Source organism: Schistocerca gregaria, chromosome 10 (assembly GCF_023897955.1).
Source record: "Schistocerca gregaria isolate iqSchGreg1 chromosome 10, iqSchGreg1.2, whole genome shotgun sequence".
NCBI lineage: Eukaryota > Metazoa > Arthropoda > Insecta > Orthoptera > Acrididae > Schistocerca > Schistocerca gregaria.
Window position 1 is genome coordinate 183,140,302 of NC_064929.1, and position 23,972 is coordinate 183,164,273.

General features: G+C 36.9%; 1 protein-coding gene across 7 annotated transcripts in view; it reads left to right on the forward strand.

Annotated features, from left to right (window-relative positions):
• The window catches only part of LOC126293306 (glutamate-gated chloride channel), a 1,510,688-nt gene that overhangs the window by 1,379,179 nt on the left and 107,537 nt on the right, over positions 1–23,972 (forward strand). For all 7 annotated transcript variants that reach the window (XM_049986444.1, XM_049986443.1, XM_049986446.1 and 4 more), the window contains one exon: positions 8,000–8,140. In XM_049986444.1, the coding sequence (XP_049842401.1) occupies positions 8,000–8,140 (141 nt within the window). The remainder of the gene's footprint in view (positions 1–7,999; positions 8,141–23,972) is intronic.

Below are 23,972 nucleotides of genomic sequence, written 5' to 3' on the forward strand. Positions count from 1 at the left end.
TATAAGCTTCATGATGTACATGGTGGTTGTTCCATATTTCGGGACTATAAAAAAATCAGGAAATTGCAGCCTTTTCAAGGAATGTACATGTACAAGAATTATGAGTTATTGATATAAATGGTATGTTCGGCACATTTGATTGGTAACTGTTATATAGACTGGTGACCATTAAAACTTTATCTCTGTGAAAGTGACTTACAACTAATGTCAAATTAGTGTGAAGTGTGCAGCATTGCTTGGATGAACAAATGATATAATTTCAGTGCAACTATACCAAGTGGGTTGGGGTAATGACATTTACATTATGCATGTGAGGTAAGATTAGACAGTGGGTTTCTCATTCAGAAACATCTACCAGCACACATCAAGATTTGATAGCAGCATTTTTGTGAACTATGAAGACAGCAGTCTATTATTAGACAAATTCCACAAATTGATGCTCTCATTTTTCAGGATGCCTCAATTGTCATGTGAATGTTGACACAGTGGGTTCAGGATGGCCATGCTCAATGTCATGCAGGATCTAAATGCCTCCATGTGACTAGCGTATGAGCGGACTGACGTATCGTTAGTTCAGCTGTACAGGGTCATACAGTCGAGTCAAGTACATTGATTCAAGAAATGAGCTCGTTTGCAGCAAAACAACTACCTACACAGTAGCAACAATGCTAAAGTACGACAGACTGTCAGCACAGCGACCACTGTTGTGACTTTCAACAGCTGAGGTGGGCATGCCGAAGGTGGTAAACCCAATGACAACCCTGAAAAAAGTAGTGGCACCACGTTATCTTTACAACCTTTCCGGTTCTGCATACAGCATCATAATGGATATATCTGTGAGTGAAGGGTCCAAGGAGAATGTTACTGTCATACTGTCTCAGTACCTGGAGTGATGGTGCAGTGTGTCACTGCAAACACGGCACGATCAGTGCTGTTTTGCATAGCCAGTAATTTCAACAGCAACTGTCACATTTCCAAGACTGAGTGTAGCCCATGCTGTTCTGATCTATCTCAATGCTGAATGCAGATGTAGATGAGAAGGCAGGGGCTGTAGTTACAGCTGTTGATGGCTCCCTGCCAGCATCCTGGTATCCACCTAGAGAGTGATCGGGAACACTGGCAGAAAAACCAGCCACAGGGTACTCATCTGCATTCAGGGATGCAGACTATGGTCAGAAGGACAGGAAGCAGAACTGCAGGGGCACTGTGATGTCGAGAGGCAGTACCTCTGTGGACATCAAGTGAGACTGCAGGTTCAGTGGCAGTGCAACTTCAATCTCTGTCAATGCCATACTGTATGGCACTAACCAGGATGGACAGAGTGCCAGAGATTACCGCTGTTGCAGACCCTAGCAGTGTTCTGGCTCTGTGGACAAAAATTCTGCATCATAATCAGTCACAGAAGAATTCTGCAGCTGGTTCTGGTGATGTCAGTGCAGTGCAGAGAAAGCTTAAATTACCTAAGACGAATGACCCAATACATGTGTGATAACACCATGATCTTAGTGTTGTTTCTTGCAAAAACTTTTAAAAACACTTTGTCCTGTGTTTGAAACTTTGTCCTACCCATCAGAATGAACTATTTCTATGGCAAACACAGATGGTGCAATAAGGTATGGTGACAAGAACCATGTAGTAATTCTGCCAGCAACTTCTCGTCATGTGGCAACGAATGTAAGAGGAAAGAAATATCTTTAAGTGATTGCTTCCATGTGTGGGAGAAACAGAGTTTTTTGAAGTGACTTTCAAATGTTCAAATGAACCATTCAGCTTCACCATTAGACTGAGGGTGAAAATGTGCAGTAATTAGATGGTGTGTGCCATTGTTGGCAATCAGCCAATGTGAACTGTGGTTCACTGTCTGAGACAAAGACTGAGAAGACATATGAAACAAAAAATAAAGGATAAAGCCGATACAGTACTGGCGGATGTCATGGGGCCGACAAATGTAAATCTGCAAAATCAATATGCAAGTGTTGCCATGGTCTGGATGGATTTGGCCATTGAATGAAGCATTGTGGTGGAGTGGACTTACACTCCACACAAGCAACACAGTGAGAGGTAATTTGCTGAATTTGGGAGTCAGTGCCATACCGAACACAATGACTTCCTGCTGGAGGTAGTGAGGAATCACAACTGGTGCATTGTCATTCTCTGTATAGAGCACCTATACATGTGATTGCATGGATAGTACATGACAATGTGAAAAGCAGCAACATAGCACTGGGTGGGGAATGCCTTTTAAACTATGTAACCACCTTTAATATGCATATTGCTAAACTACTAGAAGAGCTGGGTCCAGAGCAGTTGCTTTGGCAAATAAACCAAAAGCCCAGAGGAAAATTTTGAAATGTTTCGAGATCTTGAGAGTCAATTTCATAAAATTATTCCTCAGATGAATCAAACACTAACCGAGGCAACAAGTCACCATTCAGCCTGTACAACAACTCGTATTGATAATTAGACAATAACAGAGCCCAACATTATGATTTTTGTGTTGTCCATGGAAGGACAAGCTTCAAAGGATTGAGCAAAGCTGTTAAACACTGGTGATCAGTAATCAAATAGAACTTCCAACCTTACAAATATTGGTGTGACTTGGTAACGCCGTAGACAATGCACCTCTTTTTCACTCTGATGTTACAGGATGCCAGCAATTCTTTAATTGCATACAAAAGCAAATGAGCAGGATGAATACGCTGTTTATTAATAACATGTCCTAAATATTCAAGTTCTTTATGGAAGAATGTACAATTTTCCTTGTTACATTTTAAGCCAGTCTCTGTGAGGAGTTGAAAGAAACATTCTAAATTTGCCATATGTTTCGCAGGATTACGTCTCACGACAACTATGTCATCTGAATAGTTCCTACATGAAGGGACTTTTGCTGTTAATTGTTTCAGGAAACATTGAATATAGTAGGAGCTGAAGCACTATGAAAGCTAGTGTGTGAAACTGAAACAATCTCACATGGTTATTGGTCACAAAATATTACTTGGACTGGTCTGTCCAGTGCTTACTGTAAATATATCTCATGTAAATCAATCTTCAAAAAGAAACTGCCACGTCCCAAATTGCCTATCAATAGCTGTGGTTGTGGGAGAGGATAGTAATCCATGACAATTTGTGGGTTTACTGTGGCTTTAAAATCAACACACTGATGTAAACCTCCCAATGGCTCTTTAAGTATAACTGTGAGGGGAGGAGGGAGGTTGCCTGCTGGCTTGCAGGAATGAGTTGTATTGTCCCCACTGTCTTTCTGTCATTGAAGTGCCTTTGCAACCTGCTCACATATAGCAGTGGAAGAGGTATAGCATGGTAAAATTGTGATTGCACATTGAGTTTAAAAGTAATGTGTCACTCAAAATTTTTAGGTAATCCTAATCGTGATTTTAAAAAGTTCGCTGCAATTGTTGTACAAGTCAGAAACATTGGTATGAGGCATCAAAACACTGATTCATAACACATTGTCTTGAATGCACTGATTGAATGATTAAAGCAAGGCTAAACCAAAAATGTTTACACTGTTTCTGGAACTCAATAGATGGAATGAAACACAATTTGTAACATCATGTGAAGTTGCTGGCAAACTGCACAAGGCAAGTACTGGTATTTCATTGTAAGCAGACAAAGCAGAAGCAAGCTTCTGTAGCCAAGGGCTACTGATCATGTATAAGTGTCTTTATATACTACAAAAACACACATACCTGTGTTTAATCTAAGTTTAATTTTCTTGTTAACCTCTCACAAGTGTACGAAAAAGTTCATTCTGCTTTCTGTGGGCTACAGCAAAAGGTTTCCTGGAAGTGTAAAACTCATGCTTTTATTTTTGTGCCTGCAATAATGGCTGGCCTGTGATAACATTCATCTGCTGATAGCTGCATTGCAGCTGTGCAGTAGACTGGCACTGGTTGGACGGCATTGTTGACTGATGCTCTGGACACGACCATGCTTACCACACTTAAAAAACTGTGCTTCATGACAAGGACAAGCTTTTCTGTTGGTAGTAGAAAAACACAAAGGACAGGATATCCTCACCTTATTCCGAAGTACAATGTGATGGTAAAGCTTTGCCTTTAAACTGAGGCCTGTTCTTACTCACCTTAATGTCAACTGTAGACCGAGTGCCCTGTGCACTACAAATAAGAGAATTATATATTTTGCATGATTGCATCACATGGCATGACATCACTGTAATTTTGTCTGCAAGGACAAGTGAACCAGAATGTCTTGTAAGCCCTCTTCAGTTCAGCAGTCTACTGCTGCAATGACTGTTCAGAGTGGCTCTTAAGATGAAAAAATTTAAATCTCATGATTCGAATCTGTGCTTTGTAATGCTCATGGATTCTTCTTACGAGTTCTTCTGGATGTGAGTCAGGAAGCAAATTGAGACACAGATGATAGACATCGGTTCTAACAGTGGACAGAAAGAAAGCAATCCGTGTCGTACCATTAACACTGCATGTGGTGTAGTGTGCTTCTAGTTGGGTGTGATATTGTGATCAGTCTTCTTCCTTACTGTTAAACTGGCAAAACTAGGATGCAGCAACCAGCTGTCGTGCTGCTTGTTGTGACAGTAAGTTTGTTATCTGTTGAACACTGAGCAGTCATCGCTCAATCTGCTGTGCCTGGAACTGAACACCTTTATTTAGTCATAGCTCACATGGGGACTCAGACATGGTTAAGCACTTTAGCCAAGGTACAATACACAAAAAAGAATATAGCCACTGTGACTAGAGGAACACCAGGCACATCCACCCCGACAGGTGTCAGTGAAGTCTAATCAAAATTACACATCGTGGTGATTATACGTAGTGGACAAATAACCACACTTGAACACAAAATTTTTGATATACCATAGGAACAGTTGAATAGGTTTGACTTTGGAAGCAGTCAAGCAGATACTACAACATATAAAGAATTTTAGCCCAGTTTCAATGAAACAGATGAATATAGTAATACAGAACACTTAACTTGGAAGACATCCACTTCCACATGAGGGATGGTAAACATTTAATACTGTTGTAGAAGACAAGAATGGCTGTTTATTACTTTGAATATTACCGAATGATAGTCAAATATCACATTGCATTTGAGTATGAAGTTTAATATACAGTTCTTATTAGTGACACATGCTCACTCTTGAATCTAAACTGTGATGTTGTGCTATCAGACTGAGGTGAGTGGCACTGCACTCTGATGTAAACAGACTTCCAGCAGCAGTGGATTACTGAACCCCTTGATGGCGTGTCTTCATCGACAATTCAGATTTGTGGCTGCATCTGGCAGTGACTGCCTGTAGCTTGTGGTTCTGTTGTGAGGTGCCGACTTCCAACCTTTTGCTTCACTCTTCGAATGACACCACAATTCTTTGTGTTCTGTTCTGGAGCCTGAATGCCCTATCTGTGTAGGCCAATGGATCTCAATTTTTTTCAGACTACCTCCCACCCAGCCAAATGTACTTTTCCTCAGTGCCCCCCTAAATTATCATATCCTACATATTTAAAATCGAAATATGGATAACTGATTCATATTATTTTAAAACATAAATTCAAATTTATTTTAAATTCAATAGTGGCCCTAACTTTATAACGGAACAGTGACTTTACATTGGAATATAAAAAGATAGAATTAATATTGAGTTGACATTCAGATTAACCATAATGGGGTGATAGACTTGATGAAGAGATATCAGTTTTCCAATATCTAGTTTAATAAGAGCCCCAGACCTCCACATTGAGTTATCTGAAGTCTATTTCTTTGCTTTGACAAAAGTCACACCACAACACTGAAACAACATACTACCAAATATGCTGTTGTGAATAAAATAAGAAGATTCTTAATCTCTTTACATGCTGCAATATATCTCAGCAATCTCTTTCTGCAACCACAAAATTATATTTCAGCCCCATTAGTTCTTCCTCCAAAATTCTCACTTTTCCAATATCTGAAAATGGACATATCACCTAGTCTGGAATTTCCATCAAAAGCAGCTTCTTAAGTTGTTCTGTCATATCTTCATGCAACACACTCAAATGATAGCAGCCAATTTGCATGTCATCGCCTACTCTTTTCATATAACCCGGAGAGGCTTGGAAATTGTTGTAACTCTTGATGGCTTACGTTTATATTGAACCCAACTAATTTCAAAACAAATGTTAAAATAACAATTATGGCTTTAGTAAGTTTGATTTCATTACTTTGCAGGTGGACATGAATTTCATGAGGTTTGACAAATAAACTGCCAGGCAAGCAATGCCAAATCTGATCGCTTTCAGTTCTTCACTGAACAAAGAGTTATTTCTTTCAAAATACTCCACAACAGTATCAAAATAGACATAAACCTTCTGATACAGTTGCCTTTTGAGAGCCATCAAACTTCTGTATTAAGCAGCAAATGTTCATCATTCTTGTCATAGAGCACCTGAAAAAGTCTATCATTGAGAGCTTGGAGTTTAATTTAATTCATTGCAATGATTACAGTCTGAAGTGAGTTGTGCAAGTGGTCACTTAGGTTTTACATTACTAACTGTTGTCAATAAATGACATAATGAATTGTAAACACATCTGGGACAGCTTTCTTCATGTATACAGTAAACTAACTGTAGCAACCTATTATTGGTGGCACTCCGTCAGTTGCACAAGAATACATATTTCTAAGGGAGATTTCCTTCTCTCTGAATAATTGTTCAGCTCCATATATTTTTGCTCGTTTAGTGTGTATGTTGGTAGCCTTGCAAATAATAGCTCCTCAACTAATCTTTCATCCTTAATATACAGCACGAGTTAAAAGTAAAGATTCATTCATTGGTGAAGTCGACTCATCAAGTTTTAATGCAAAGTCTGTTATTCTCAATATAGAGCATAATGTGTTTCCACATTATCAGCCATTTCACCTATTCATCTTTGTACAGAATTGTTACTCTATGAAATAATCTTAATCATGTCACATGGTGACTTATGTAAAACAGTTCATGGTTGGCAGGATGAGTCCCTCACCTACTGTACACAGATATCCATATTTAACTATCAACAATAAAACGTTGTATGTAGCAAGCAACTCATCAGTATTTTGTTGTAAATCATGGCAAAAGATGTTTGAGAGAGTCATCATGTCTCAGATTCATTACAGAGGGGCTTAATAAAATTTTAATCTGAGTTCACCTTCTCGGGATGTATCTTCCTCAGACGTTCTATTGTGCTGTAAGGATTACCCCATAAACAAAGACTCTTTCACCGATTATATACATTGGTAGCTTTTGGTTTGTAGGTGTTGGTGTATATTTATTTATCACATACTTAGTGTTGTATTGTCTTCATTTCTTGTTACTGTAGTAACCGACACAAGGAAACAAGAATGCGCAACAGACTGTTTTTATTGACACTGAACACAATGTTACAATAAACATACAAATCACAAGTTTGAAGAGCTATATTGTAAGAAAGTCCAACAACAAGCCGAGTAACACACATTTACTGAGTACAGCTATGTAGGCACTATCAAACTTGGTGAGTGAAGTCTGGACGATAGGGCAGCTGCCTTAGATGTCGACAGATAGTATCACTATAGAACTGGTGCAGGGGGTTGGTGGTAGAAACCTGATGAGGCCCCACTCTCTTATAGTTATATCCCATCTGAACAAAGTATGTTTTTTTGTCTAATACCCATTTTCTATGCTGATTTCATTGTACAAAATGCTTATTTGGCATTATAGCAAGAAAATTCTGTAAGCTTTTTGTGTTGTGAGGCTAATATTTATTTCAATTTGCTTCAGCTATTTTCACCAGGATTCCATTTTGCTTCCTAGAATGTCTTAAAGTAGATTTTTCTGATATTACTTCAGTAATATGCTTAATATATGAGTGTTTATAGAAAATGACTTTCACTTTCAATTTGCTATTTGTAATTAGTTATCTGGTGCTAAGCCTGAATTTTAATGAAATAATTGTCAACAATCCTTAAACACAGTTATTAAATATTCTTTGTCCTCTCTCACAGTATCATACGAGCAGAAATACATTACGTATGTGTGGAAAAACAGTGAGGAGACATTGCGAAAGTCTCCCAGTCTGACCACCCTTAATGCGTATCTCATCAAAAATGCAACCACTGAATGCGAGAAGAAGTCCATCTGGAGAGGTAGGTAAAACTTTATACTGAGAGGGATTCAACTAGCTAAATGTGATTCTAACCTAGTACATTATCATCAGTCCTTGAAACATTGACATGTGGAACAGGTGTGGACATGTCAATAAAATAACACTTGTTTCTGTTGATGGAGAAACGTGCTGTGTTGAAATATGAATTATTGTGTTAGTATTATAAATGTTAGATGCTACTAAATGAAAATGGCATTACACAGCTTTATTTCCAAAGAATTAGTATTCCTCAAAATGCATTAAAAATACTTTTGACAGCAAGTTTCAGTTAGAAGCTTTTATGGTACATGCCATGTTATCTGTAAACAAATAAATAAATCAGGGTATCTGTCAGGTATGGTACATTTTGCTCATAAGAGCCAGTGACATAATTTATAAATTATGATTAATAGCTGAAACTGAAGAAACCATTAATAAGATAAAAACTCAAAAAGCCAAATAATGACAGGTTAATAATTTATTTGAGTAAAGTAACATTCAACAGAAGTACAGCTGGAGGCACAAGAGTCCAAAGTAACTTCAGCTTTTGGAATGAAGAGTTTCTTTCCACAGAAATGAATAAGAAAGATTTTGTGGAAAGGACTAAAATGTAATATAAATTCAAATCCCAACACAGCTGTGAGTCATGAGTAGGAGGAGGGAGCGGGAGGGGAGGGGCAGATATTCTTGAGAGAGGATCAGAAGTGGTTTGTGGAAGAAAAGTTGAGGTTGACAACAGTAAAAAGATTGCTGTAATTATGTAATTAGCTGTTCAAGATACCTTGCAGAACCAGTTACAGTGTTTACTAGAATGCTTTGCCCCATTAAGGTGATTAAGTCAACAATTTATATGTGATGACACTACAAAAGGCATTAAAAATTGAGTAAAACAAAAAACTTAACATATTCTCTTTATTTGTAACTGCTTATTGGTATAGCCCATGCGGGACATGGTAACCGATGAGCAGTGACCAATTTTCATCCAAAGCACTGGGCGAGCTTGTTCAGAAGGGGATGCTGACAGTGTCTGAGACCTTTCGGCCAGTCAGCAATGACAGAATTGAGGCATAAGCCCTGCAATCTTTCTCGAATGATTTTACAGAAACTATTTGTTAGAAAAACTCATATTTGCTTTATTTTTAACTTTTTTGTCAGGTTTATGATGGCTTGCCTGTCATTTCATCAGTGGTCATAGTTATTGGGATATTTATGTGGAAGTAAGACACTGCATGAAGTTTGTAAACGTTCGTAGTGAAAAATTGAGGTTGCTGTGATTTTACATTTGGTACATACTACATAATATGTTGCTGTGTATGAAATTTAGCAAATATATCGAATTTTTCTTTAGGCTTGGTTGCAGGTCTCTATCAGTCAAGAATCTTAAAAAAAATTGTCTGACGTAGCAAAATTCATTTTCAATTGGGCCATGCCAGTGACAAAACGAGAGTGAAATATCAACAACATTCCTCATATTTCGTAAACATTCTGAGATATTAAAATGATATTTTGGCAAATAATAGCATGCAAAGAGAATAGTATTTTGTGATATGTTTATCATGCAAAACTTCATTATCTATCATGCTATTACACTAACTACAAGCTTTTTCGATGAAATAATGCAATTTATAAGGGCCATTGATAGCTGGTAAAATGAGAAATGCTATTAGTTTTGGAACAACATAAGTGAAGACGTTACATGCTTATTTTTTACCAAGAATGTGCAATTGCACAACATTTAGTGAAGTGAGACTATGTGAACTCTGCTGTGTTTGGCAAAAGTAGCAAATTTTAACATGGCAACAGTAGGAATATGTAGGTTTTACTCAAAATTTGACTCATATGATGCTTCTCTGAAAGCTACAAATGGTTAACAAGCCAAGTGAAAATAAATCATTGCATTTTTAATTAAAGTAGATAATAACCAAAGCAGAGGTGACAGCAGAACATTTTAAATGACCACCATGCAAATTGGGCATAGAAGGCCTCCCACTTAATATTTACAAAAAATGTTAGCATAGGTTTCAGTTAGGAATGCCAATTCCCCTCCAACACTTGGTGTTACCCCTACAATGCCTGCCCATAACGCCAACCACTAGCACTCATCCCGTGTGTGTGCTTCTGTCTGTGCATGTATTGACCATGACATTCTGCATTCACTTCATAATTTTTTCAATTACTTTAACAAAAATATCCTTCAAGTGGCAACCACTATTGAATTCATTTCCTAATTAGTTTTTCTTCATTTAACCATTTAAAAGTTATTGAGAGATTGTGTGCAGAACTTGTATTACAGGTATCTCAAGAGAGGAAAAAAAAATCACCCATAGCTAAGTAGGGTGATCGTGCATGCCACACCATGTTACACAAAGATAAGAGCGATGTGAAAGTTTCAAAAGTGCAACTGCACATCATTTGGTAATTTGTCCAGGTTTGGTCACAGAAAGTTCTGTGCAAAGCCATTATATTTTAAATTTGGCTATAGTGCATCAAAAAGATTCATTGGGCCTATGCAACAGACATTTGAAAAGTTGAGGTTAGTTTTCCTTTCACCTGGTACTGATAGTTTTTTCTGGACCACATAAATTAAAATTAACCTTAATAACATGTAGCAGATTAAGTGTGTCACAAATGATGGATAGCCCTGAAGTTATAACTGCCATATCTGAACCAGAGAATTCTCCTGGTCACCAGCAGGTCTGAACTTTCAAATCAGTTAGCATAGAACTGGGAAGCAGTGATCATAGCACCATTACATCATCAGTGAATATGGCTGTAAATAGGAATATGAGGAAAGTTAGAAAGATATTTATACTTAGCAAGAGTGAAAACAAGCTCATTTCAGATTACCTGAGTGGTCAAATTGAAAATTTTATTTCCAGCACTGACAATGTTGAGCATTAAAGTCAAAGTTCAGTAGTACTGTACAGTAAACCTTAGATAGGTATGGATTGCACAAAGTTGTGAGGGATAGGAAGGATTTGCCATGGTTGAACAACCTTGCTAGAAAACTGATATGGAAGTGGATTTAAACATAGAAGAAGCCTCATTGTCAAACAAGAACTGGACTAAGCCAAAATTAGTGTAAGGAGATCCATGTGAATATTCAACAAAATCTAAAGTAAAGCTCTATCTACTGATCTGACAGGAAACTGTATGAAGTTTGGTTTTATGTTGAATCAGAAAATGGATCAAAGCCAACTGTTAAGATGCTCTGTGACTTTATTGGGATCAGAACAGAACATGGCATAGAGAAGGCTGAAATAGTCCATAATAAGTGCAGCTGCAGTAGAAAAGGAACTGAAATCACTCAGCAGAAGAAAGGGCACTGGATTTGATGGGATACCTGTACAGTTCTACATGTAGTATGTGGAAGAATGTGCTCTTCTTCTAGCAGTAGGAGCCAAACATTCCTTGTAATTGGGAAAAAATGCTTGTCATTCCCATTTTCAAGAAAGGTCATCTAACAAATGACCAGAACTATAGGCCCGTGTCTCTGATGACAGTCTATTATAGAATTTTGGAACTGATTTATGTATCATATTATGACATTTGTGGAGACCGAATATCTCCTCTGTAGGACTCAACATGGGTTTCCGCAAACAGGTACTGTGCGCAACCTAGGTCACTCTGTTCAGCCACGAAACCCAGAAAGTGCTCGTATCCTGGTTGATGTTGTGTTTCTGGACTTCTGGAAGGCTTTTGAAATAGTTCCACACCGCTACCTAATGAACAGAATACAAGTGTATATAATATTGGACCAGCTGTGTGACTGGATTGAAGAGATCCTAGCAAACAGAATACAGCACGTCGTTCCCCACTGTATGTACATAAAAGTAGCTATGGGCTTACCTCAATGGATTATATAAATGATATATCAGATAACATTACAACATCTTTGAGGCTGTCAGAGGACGCTGTTGCATATAGAGAAGTCACAGTGGTAGAAAATTGTTGCAAAAAGCAAGTAGACTTGTAAAGGATTGATGTTGGTTGCAGTGGTTGCAGTTGATTGTCACCAAAACAAATGTATGTATATACTAATTCCAGGATTCTAGAAGACATGATGTCAGCAATTATGTGGTTTACTGAATTAGGCAATGAACTGCAGGGAATCATCCAAGTTATAATATTGATTTTCTTTATTATTTGAATAATAGTTCAAGCCTAAGCTCATTAGATAATCATTGTAAAAAACAGAAACCAAGCAGCAAATACTTTTTACGTTACAAACACAGAGCCACAGTACAAAGCTATCAGATGATAATTGGAACACACCACTAAGCTATGCAACAACATCTGTTAAGACAACCACATGCCTATGGATTCCAGTTACACACATCTTGCAAATTAGTGCAGGGCTGAACTTCATTCCATTAACTGACACATTGCAGTGTGAAACATATTAGGAAGACTAGGACAGGGGGTGATTAACATAACTGTGGCATCTAGCAGCAACTATATTTTACATTTATTCTCTCTTTCTTCAGTATTTTATAAGACATTACAAAATATATATTTCAAATACAACAAAAATCATTACAAGAAGATATTTAAGTTACAATATGTAACAGAAACAAAATGGTGTCTGTATGTCATCATGCCAGCACCATACTCAGCACACCATGAAAACAAATTTTGAATGTCTCGAGGATGCTGGTAATATAAAAACAAGTTTTTAAAATGCCAGCAGACAGATCTATAGATTAGGCTTGACATAGGAGAATTTTTTAAACTATGTAACTAATATAAGAGTGCTGTATTTTAGGTTCATGGTGAGAATCCTGCAGGAACTTAGTTTTGTAGCGTTTGACGTCTCAATTTAATACCTATGAAACTATTTTTAAGGATGAAGCAATGTTAAAATTCTGTCAGGAGTAGGCTGTAATGCTTATAATGTTGTTTTACCTACATCAACTCTAAATTCTTTTTGAGAGGTAAAATAATGGAGTTCTACCATGTAAAACAAAGAAAAACTATGTGTTTACCTACAACAATTTGCAACATGTGTGAATATAGGCTCTATGCTGTGAGTATAGGACTTTGTTACCATGAGGTCAAAGACAGATGCACCTGTAATATTTATTAATTACCTTTATTGTATGTCCAATTCCTTGTAATGGTTTTATGCCTTACTCTGTGATTTTATGGTTTACTCTTGATGATACGGTTTTACCACTTTTCATGTCGGACGTTATGTAATCATTTTATTCCTGAATGTGTGGTTTCAATACAGTTGGGGTTTCTTATCTTACCATATATTACTAAAATGTCTGTAAAAAGTCTATGGATCTGTTTGTTTGTGTTTTGAAAACTCATTTTTGTATTACTGGTGTGGTTCAAAATTTGTTTCATCAGTGTACCACAAATGGTGCTGGCATGATGACGTATAGACATCTTTTTATTCCCATTACATATTGAAACTTAATATTTCTTGTAAAAAATTTTGCTGTATTTGAAGTATGTATTTTGTAATGCTTGTTACCATGTATGATGTTACTTTATAAGAAACTGAAAAGAGAGAAGAAAAAAAGGAAATATGTAAATATAGTTGCTGCTAGATGGTGCAGTTCTGATAAGCACCCCTTACCCCAGTGTTTCTAATACTTTCCACTCTGTGATGTCTCAGTTGGGTGACTGAAGTTCAGCTCTGTACTAATTCACAAGATGTGTTTAACTGGAATGTATAGGCATGTGACTATCATAATTGATGTTGATTTTGCTGTATAACTTAATGATATGTATCAATTATCACCCCAACTTCGTATTGTGGCACTATTTTTGTAATATACAAAGTACTTACTGTTTGGTTCCTGTGTTTTTAGAAACTTGAGTGAGTGATAAAGAAAAGTAATATTGCAACTTGGACAGTTCTCTGCAACTTATTGCCTGATTTGATAAACAAATATAACATATTGAGTATAAATAGGTAGAAATCCCAGTTACTGTAGGATTACAAAATCCTCAATCAATCATTGGAAGCAGTAACAGCCCTTAAATAGCTGGGAGTGTGCATACGGAGAGGCTTAAAGTGGAGCAACCACTTAAAACTAACCCCAGGTAAGTCTGGGACCCATACCAAACTGGATTGATAAACGAAATAGGCAAGAGTCAAGAAGACCTGCACATTTCACTACAGGTTCATTTAGTAAGCACAAAACCATCATGGAGATGCTCAACCAACTCCATTGGCAGATGCTGCAAGAGAGGCATTCTGCAGCACATTGTGGTTTACTGTTACTTTTCCAAAGGCTTACATTCAAAGCAAAATCAACTAATATATTGCTTCCTCCTACGCATATCTCATGGAAATGGCATAAAGATTAAATTCTAGAGATATGAGCTCACACAAAGGCTTAATAACACTTTTTTGTTATGGAACAGAAAAGGAGGAAGTGACTTTGGTGCACTAAGAACCCCCCACCACACACCATAAAAGTGGCTTGCAGAGTATAGGTATAAATGTAAATGATATATTTCAAAATTATTTGTAAATGAAAGATGTATTAAATACCCAAATATAAATTTTATTTGTTTCCTGAGTTACGTCTCAATTCCATTTATTATTTTTTGTGGTCTTGTTTCATACTATAGTTTCTGTCCAATTTAGTACTCTTTTTTTTTCATTTTGTCAATGAAGTTAATTGATACAGAGTAATTATAAAATCTGATGAAACTTTTAAAAATTCAGTACAGAGAAATTGCCAATTACAAGTGATACCATATGTGAAAGATAAACTCTCAAAGCTTTTTCTACTATTTTTATAAAAATTTTTTCTGTCCATGTTTTGTCACATGGCACACTTTCTGCCCATACCCCATCCAGCATATATAGAGTGACAGTAATAACAACTGTAGTAATGTAGTTTCACAAATCATTGATGTTCTGTGCTGTAGTTGGTATACAAGCACGATCTGTGGTGTAGCCCCACAAGGAAACGTATTGCAAGGGGTCAAGCCTGGCAGAACTGCAGAAGGCACAATTTGTCACAATAGTTTATATCTTGCAGAAGCTGCTATTTGCATGGCTTACTTCTAATAGTTTACAAAGAATTTTCAACACTGTTGGCAAGGAATATTCAGTGGTAGTCTTTGTGAGACTTTGCATCACACCCCTCAAACAGACATGCTGATCAGCCTAAAGTTTTACTTTGCACAAATAATTATTCTCCTAGAATGTCTTGTTCCATTGCACTCTGCTCTTGTAAACTGATGGTGTCTTCGTAACATGCCATGGAATGCTCTTTGCACTCTCACTACTGATTGGAAAATTATGCACACAAAATTGTTTCTGTGCCTTTTTCTCAAATATTTTCAGCAACTATGGTTTGTAGCTTACCTGTCATTGGTTGTTCAGACTACATTGCAGGTACCATGTTCTATAAAGCTTTGAGAGTTCGTCTGTCATGTGTTGTATCATATCTTATGTTATGTTTAGTCATTTATGTGTACCATTTTTTTGAAATGTCTCATGGTCTTTACAACACTACTTAGTGCATTTGGAAATGCTAATTATATTTTTTTATGATGGAAATATGCATATAAAGTCTTATTTCGTTTTCTTCCTATATATTTAATTTTGTTGTTGTTGTTGTTGTTGTTGTTGTTGAGAAATAGAGAAATGTCACAACAGCTAAAATATGAGACTGTTAAATCACTCTGGTTTTGAAGATTTGTCAAGAAACAGTGCTTATCTGTCTTAATTATTGACAGTTTTTTTAAATTTTTTATGTTAAATATGTGGCTTCTGGAAATATAAGATAGCTAATTGAATATACAGGGAAAGTACTAAAACAGGTAATGACATAAAATGTTTCCAGTGAGTCATTGTAATATTTTATACAAATCTGAAATCCAGGTGATCAGATGTTCTACTGCCCTATTAGTTTTTTTTATCATCTGTCTTGATTATACATGTATCTTTTGTGGTGTACCTGAATACAAAAAATTGTGTTCCTTTACATCTTAAAGCACTTACATCAGGCAGTATATTTTTTGTTGAAAATGTGATGCTGTTGGAATCACTAAAAGTTTATTGATAGTATCTACTTTCTTTGTTATATCTGATGTAGTGAGTGACATTCCTGTTTCAAAGAATTTATTCCTTTTTATTGTTTAATTTTACTGAATTGCCAAGTGATTCAGTTAATCTTTGTAGTTTGTTTTTAAACCTAAGTAGCAGCATGTATTGTTTGCAGATAGCTTCCAAAGCTAAAACATAGTTTGATAACGCACACTAGCCCACACGTCTGGCACTGCAGAGTCTGCTAGAGCACATTTCATGATAAATGAGGCACTCACATGGGCTACGTATTCACAGTCATTCATAATTCATTTCTGAGTTGTGGCTTATTTCTACATATGTGTGCAACTAAAGTTATCAAAATGCATTTAAGCGAGCATAGTTTCAGTAATGTGTTGTTTGTTGGATCCTAGTGCCAAGCAATGAGCTTACAGAGTGGCTATAACCAGCTCATTTGCACACATCAAGTGTGTGCATATTTTTGAAAATAACAAAATACAGTCTTGTTCATTTTATATTTTCATTGCCTAGAATTCGAGAAGCTTCTGCTTGGAAAACATCTGGCATAAAGCAGCATATAGCAGAAATACCATTGCCAAGTTTTCTTTCTTCTTCTTCTTCTTCTCCTCCTCCTCCTCCTCCATCTTCTTCTTCTTCTTCTTCTTCTTCTTCTTCTACTACTACTTTTCCATATTGTTACATAGATAGTTAAACCGCCATGGAATTATGTGATGGATTGGCCATAATTGTGTTAATATTCTTTACTAATGGGTCGCTATCCAATAAATATATTTTTGATATGTCTGTCTCAGTTACTTAATGCATTATTTCTGTGAAATGTATAATATATGTGAAACAATGTTAACAGTTTTTGAAGATTTGTATTTTTTACAAATTCTTTGTTTCTACTGACAATACTGTTCACATTTTTCATATCTCAAAATGAGAAATTTATAACTTAAAAATCACTGAAGAGACTGAATTATTTGGATATTTTTCTGCATTATTTATTTAACCAACCGCTAGGGGGAACTTAAAATTTTTTTTGCATTTGGCATGTTACAACTGTAGTTTTTTCGGAATGGCTTTTCATACATCAGATGGACTTATGTGAGCCTTGGAAATAGAGGCCAAAGGCTTTGTATGGTCATGGCTTGGTCTCGCTTTAAGTAAGTCTGTTCCTGTCTTATTTACTCTGTCCTGTGGCCCCATCACAAATGAAACTTACCCCATCACCAATTATAACCTTTTTACGAGCGCTATTTAAGATGTGGCTCTTCTTGTACTCAGCATTCCAGGTATGTATTTTGTATATCCAGGTATGTATTTTGGTATATCTTTCATGGCAGTATATTACTACTATGTTTTGCCACATTCTATTGCTATTTCTGAGGGCAAGTTAATAAAGACTGAGAATAAATACCAAACGAATCAGGTAGGATCCACTTTGGTACAATCTTTTTGTAAAGTAGTTTACATTGAATTATATGATCTAAGTTTGCAACAGATTCCCATCTTGTTTGATCTTCTAACATTTCCTTCATAACTGCCTCTACTTTCTTCTTAACAACTCCCAATGTTTCACATTGGTTTAATTTCAGTCCAGAAGAAATAAAAACTTTAGGTGGGGAAGTTGTGGCCTGCATGGAGAAGAGAGATAAGTTTAGTGTTATTACTTCCAGTTATTGTTGCCAGTTTGAACACAAATCAGTATTCTAGTGCAAGCACAGAACAGATAGATACAGATCAATTCAATCCAGGTACTTGAAACCTGATGCAAAATAGACTGCATGTGGAGACCATCTAAGTAAAACATGACACACTATTCAATGAAGGGAATTGGCATTACTTTCACTGCAGACCAAATACCCCTTGACTTTGTATCATTGTGTTTGCTTCTGCATTCATAAGGATGTAGACAGCTTCATCAGCAGTGCTGACAGAAGTAATATAGAGTCTCCCAACAAAACTTTATTTGCACCTGATTCTGTTCACATGGTAGCACTCTTGACACCTATTATTGCACACACCTTTCAAGTTCAGTCAGTTATGCTAAATGGTTTATGCACTACTACAGACCATGTTTAGCATTTCTGTTGGTGTATCTTGTGTTGTGCAGCAACCTTTTCTTAACAACATTGTTGACTATCCTAGAGGGCATGTTCTGGCTTCCCAGATGACGTTTGACTGCCAGACCGGGTGGGGAGTGACATCACTGGGGAGCTGTGGGGTTTCAGCTACAAAACACGTGCCGCTGCTAGCTATTTTGTGCTCAGTTGGTAGTGTGTACATAAGGTGATGGTGATGTATTCCAGGACCATAAAAATTCTTTATGATCTTGTTTTTGTTATGGTATGGTTTTAGGGCGCAAAACTGCTACAGTCATTAGTGTATGATCTTGTGAGTGTTTGCATTATTTACCATCCAAAATGAGTAAAAACCCTCCATATTATGCTGTTGCTAACTGCAGTAGCTCAGTGTTTTGAGCTGAGTGCAAAATTTAAAATTAGTCCCCAAAATATGAATATCACCAATATTAATGCCTATAGTCATTTACCACATTGATGGTATTAATTTTCCATGACTGCAGTAATGTAGTTTATATGTATTTACCACAGCCACTCAGAATGTTATTGTTCACTTCAGTTTATTTATGACACATTTCAATCTGCCGGTGTTCATCATTTGGCATTAGAGGTTTACAAAACTGTTAAATGCTGACAACTCAAAATATTAAACAATTTTGTCCACTGGATTAAAAATAAGATGTCCAAAATTGATTGTGTGGTGTAAGAACATTATTGAACTGCTACAGAAAAGCTAAAAAACTGTTACACTGTCTGATATCATGTAGTGCCCCCCACGAGCACGCAGAAGTGCCGCAACACAATATTGCACAGTCTTGACTAATGTCTGAAGTAGTGTTGAAGGGAACTGAGAAATTGACACCCTGAATTCTGAAGGACTGCCCATAAATCTGCAAGAGTACGAGGGGGTGAAGATCTCTTCTGAACAGCATGTTGCAAGGCATCCCGGATATACCCAATAATGTTCATGTCTGGGGAGCTTGGTAGCCACCAGAAGTGTTCAGACTCAGAAAAGTGTTCCCAGTGCCACTCTGTAGCAATTTTGGATGTATGGAATGTCGCATTGTCCTGCTGAAATTGCCCAAGTCCATCGGAGTGCAAAGTGGACATGAATGAATGGAGGTGATCAGACAGGATGCTGGTGTATGTGTCGCCTATCAGAGTTGTATCTAGAGGTATCAGGGTTCCCATATCACTTCAGCTGCACATGCCCCACACCATTACAGAGCCTGAACCAGCTTGAACAGTCTCATGCTGACATGCATTCATGAGATTGTCTCCATACACACACATGTCCATCCGCTCGATACAATTTTAAATGAGACTCGTCCTACCAGGCAACATGTTTCCAGTCATCAACTGTCCAATGTCGGTGTTGCCAGGCCCAGGTGAGGATTAAAGGTTTGTGTCATGCAGTCATCAAGGGTACATGAGTGGACCTTCAGCTCCAAAAGCCCATATCGATGATGTTTCATTGAATGCTGTGCGCACTGCCACTTGTTGATGTCCCAGCATCAAAATCTCAGCAATTTGTAGAAGGGTTGCACTTCCGTCACATTGAATGATTCTCTTCAGTCATTGTTGGTCCCGTTCTTGCAGGATATTTTTCTGGCTGCAGTGATGTCAGAGATCTGATATTTTACTGGATTCATGATATTTACGGTACACTCGTGAAATGATCATATGGGAAAATCCCCACTTCATCGCTGCCTCAGAGATACTGTTGCTCATGTACCAACTATAACACCATGTTCAGACTCACTTAAATCTTGATAACCTGCCATTGTAGTAGCAGTAACCAATCTAACAACTGTGCCAGACATTTGTTGTCTTATAGGTTTTGCTGACCGCAGCACTGTATTCTGCCTGTTTACATATCTCTGTATTTGAATACACACACCTGTACCAGTTTCTTTCGCACTTCTGAGTGTGTGTGTGTGTGTGTGTGTGTGTGTGTGTGTGTGTGTGTGTGTGTGTGTGTGTGTGTTTTGTCACTATCAGTTCTAACAACACAGAAATTGATGATGTAACAGAAGGAGGGTGCCCCTAAAAGTATTATTGTAAGACCTAAAATATACACCCACAGATCAGTCCATTAAAATCACATTGATGATTGACTTTTGTAGCATTTCAACAAAACCATAGAGTTTCACATCTTAAAAAGCAGTCGAGCTATGTATTACTACATACAAAAAACTGGGGAAAAACCTAAATTGACAGCAGGAAATTTTTGGGATGAATCTAATTGTACGTATTTAGGGTAACATAATGGGAAGTGGCAGTGGTATGCTCATCAGAGGAGATGCGAAACTCAAATTCATCAGAATAGGAACTGAAGATACATGTAAGATCATTTGGCAAAGACTCAGTGCGAAGGGTGCACACAGGGTTCTCATTGGGCTTTTGTATAAGCCTCCATTTGTAACCAAAACTTTTGAGAAAACATCAGCCAACTAACAAATCTTTTTTTGTCAAATATACTGTCAATGTCAGAGAAAACTTAAATGTTATGGAATAAGTAAAGTTTACTTAATGGTGGTCCTGACAGTTCATTTTGTAAAACAATACTAAATGCCCTTCTATGAAACTAAGTAAAATAGATAGATTAGGAGCCCACTAATTATGGAGATGAATTATATATAATGCATCCTTTTTTGTGAATTCCATTTTAAAACTGGTATCAGTGTTCATGAGGCAGTACACCAATGATTACCAAATACAAGGGCAACTAACACAAGCAGAAAGATTTATATGTTCAGTAAAGTAGGTAATGGCTTTAATGTTATATCTCAAAGAGGTGTTCAAAACATTTACCTCTGGGCAGGGGCATGTAGAAAAACTGTGGCTCAGATTTAAAAGAACGGTTGTCCAAGCACTGGGAAGGACCATTCATGTTAACACAGTGTCTCTAAATAAACATCTAAGGAAACAGTGGCTACTGCAAAATAAATGTAAAACAAAGTATAGGGCTACAGGTAGACAGATCCTAAATGAAACACATTTGGCTGTTGAATGGGTAACATGTGGAGAAAGAAAAGTGTGAAATGGAGCTCAAATGACATAGCAAATGCTGCCACCTCAAGAGCTTCATTCCTAAAACTATATGCTTAACTGAGCAGAAAAGTGTGTCCTTCACAACGGCCATCAGTACTCTAGAAAACTACAAAACAAACTAAGTGTTAACTGTGTGTTCTGAAAGGGGTATTTCAATGAGTTAAAATTAGGTCAAAATATTTTCAGTGTTCAAGGCAGTGGTTATTCTGAATTTTGCTGAAATGAATATGGGTGGTTATGTGGCTGTGTTTGTCTAGTAAGGATTACTATAATTGCATACTACTTTTCTTTTGATTGTTTCATATATCAATTCTAAGCCAAATTGTAAATGCATAGAAAAAAGATGCATCACAAAGGATTTATTCAAATGGGATGGCAATTGGTATTAAAAACAAAGTTTCCAAGACTTACCAAGCGGGAAAGCGCCGGTAGATAGGCACAATAAATAAAACACACAAACACACACACAGAATTTCTAGCTTTCGCAACCGACGGTTGCTTCTTCAGGAAAGAGGGAAGGAGAGGGAAAGACGAAAGGATGTGGGTTTTGAGGGAGAGGGTAAGGAGTCATTCCAATCCTGGGAGCGGAAAGACTTCCCTTAGGGGGAAAAAAGGACAGGTGTACACTCGTACATACACAGACACAAGCTTTCCCGCTTGGTAAGTCTTGGAATCTTTGTTTTTAATATATTTTTCCCATGTGGGAGTTTGTTGAGCAAGTCAATGATGTGTTGGTCCAGCTGTGGTCCTTATGTAATCAATTTTTTGGCATGTCATTTAATGACAGAGTTGTTGGATGTCCTCCTGATGGACATTGTGCCAAATTCTGTCCAGTTGCTGTGTTAGATCATCAGAAACCCAAGATGGTTGGAGAGATCATAAGAATCCCAAGATGTTTGGAGGGCCCTGCCCATAGTGCTCCAAATATTCTCAATTGGGGGAGAGATCTGGTGACCTTGCTAGCCAAGGTATGGTTTGGCAAGGATGAAGACAAGCAATAGAAACTCTCACTGTGTGTGGGTGTCATTTTCTCGCAGAAATGTAAGCCGAGGATGGTTTGCCGTGAAGGGCAACAAAATGGGAATACCATTGACGTACCACTGTGCTGGAATGGTAATGTGATGACAACCAAAAGGGTCATGCTATGAAAAGAAATGACACCTCAGACCATCACTCCTGGTTGTCAACTCGTATGGCAAGTGAGCGATATTTCAGAGCTGCATACTCTTCATTGTGAGTGAATTACATATCTCATACCTCCCATCAGTTAAGTGTTTCCATTCTAATCCTCCTCTGGTAAACTGCTAACCTATTTTGCACTACACTTGGATGTAGTGTGTGCTATTTGTGACATACAAAAAGCTTGGAAAGTGCTCCTTATGTGTTTGTAAGCAGGCAGTCTGTGGGTCAGCCAAGGGCATTCTTTAGTGTGGGTGGTGGCATACCAAGTGTCTAGCACCTATGAAATATTTTTCTTGTTCTCCAACATATAACCAGAGTGTTAGAAAGTAGCTTTAGTTATTTCTAACAAACAAAATGCATGATATTTCAAAACTTAGAACTGTTTATATATTTACATACACATTTTGTGTACTACTTTTTTTCTTATTTTCTTTTAAATTTTTAATTAATTTTCCTTTTTTAGTGTTGATTTACTACATTATTTATTTGATATGACTTTATATTTATTTGAGCTTGGGCCCTAATAACCATGTCATTGTTTGCTGTAATCCACAAATGATAACTGACCAAGATTTATCATTACTCGAAGATCAACAAAATAAATACAGCCAACCACATGGAGATTGGTTCATTGACACAAGGTGAAAAAAATCATTTCATTTTCTGTTGACTTGCTCTTGTAGATTTACTTACAGAATATTGCTTTATTGTAATACTTCCTTTCTAGGGGAAGGTCTGTGCTGTGCAAAAACAATGTAGTTCACTCATACATACATGTAGATATTCACAAGTAGGCCTACTGGAAACAAGTATTTTAGAAGAAAGCAGTTTTAACTCTAGAAGCATCAGTAATGCTGCAAAAGTTGCACACTTACACTGGGTAATAGATAATTTAAATGCTCAGTCAGCTAAGTATTAAAATATAGGAACAAAACTTAATAAGTGTATTTTGTCAGTGAAGCTATCACAGTTACTAATTGAACACAAAATTTTTAAACTTTTTAGTTTTATTTATAATGCTGTATAATGCTATAAGTTTTTAATTAATTTGTTTTTTTTTTCCATGGGAGAAAGTCTGTTTGATCCATTATTTTATTGATCAACTTTAGGTACCAGATAATCTGCTATTATACCACTGGAAAATATGGGACAAAACGTAGAGTAGTTTGATACCTTACATAAGATTTCCTGATAATCATCTAATTGTTTTTTCTGCATCTCATTTTTGTGCCGAAAATGATTGACTTAATTTCGCCTAATGTTTTATGGACAACAGCATTAAGCAAAGTTTCTGGTGCATTGGCTGAATTTCTTTGTTCCCCACTTTTGGTCATCCTTGTAACTTTTACATGCAGCAGAAATCATAAGATCGGATAACAGGCACCAGCTGCGAGAATACTGTGGTTCAATTTATAGAAGTCTTGTTGAAAGATATAAAGCAAAAGCACTGTTAGATATTTTATTGTTTCTGTCAGACAGTAAACATAATA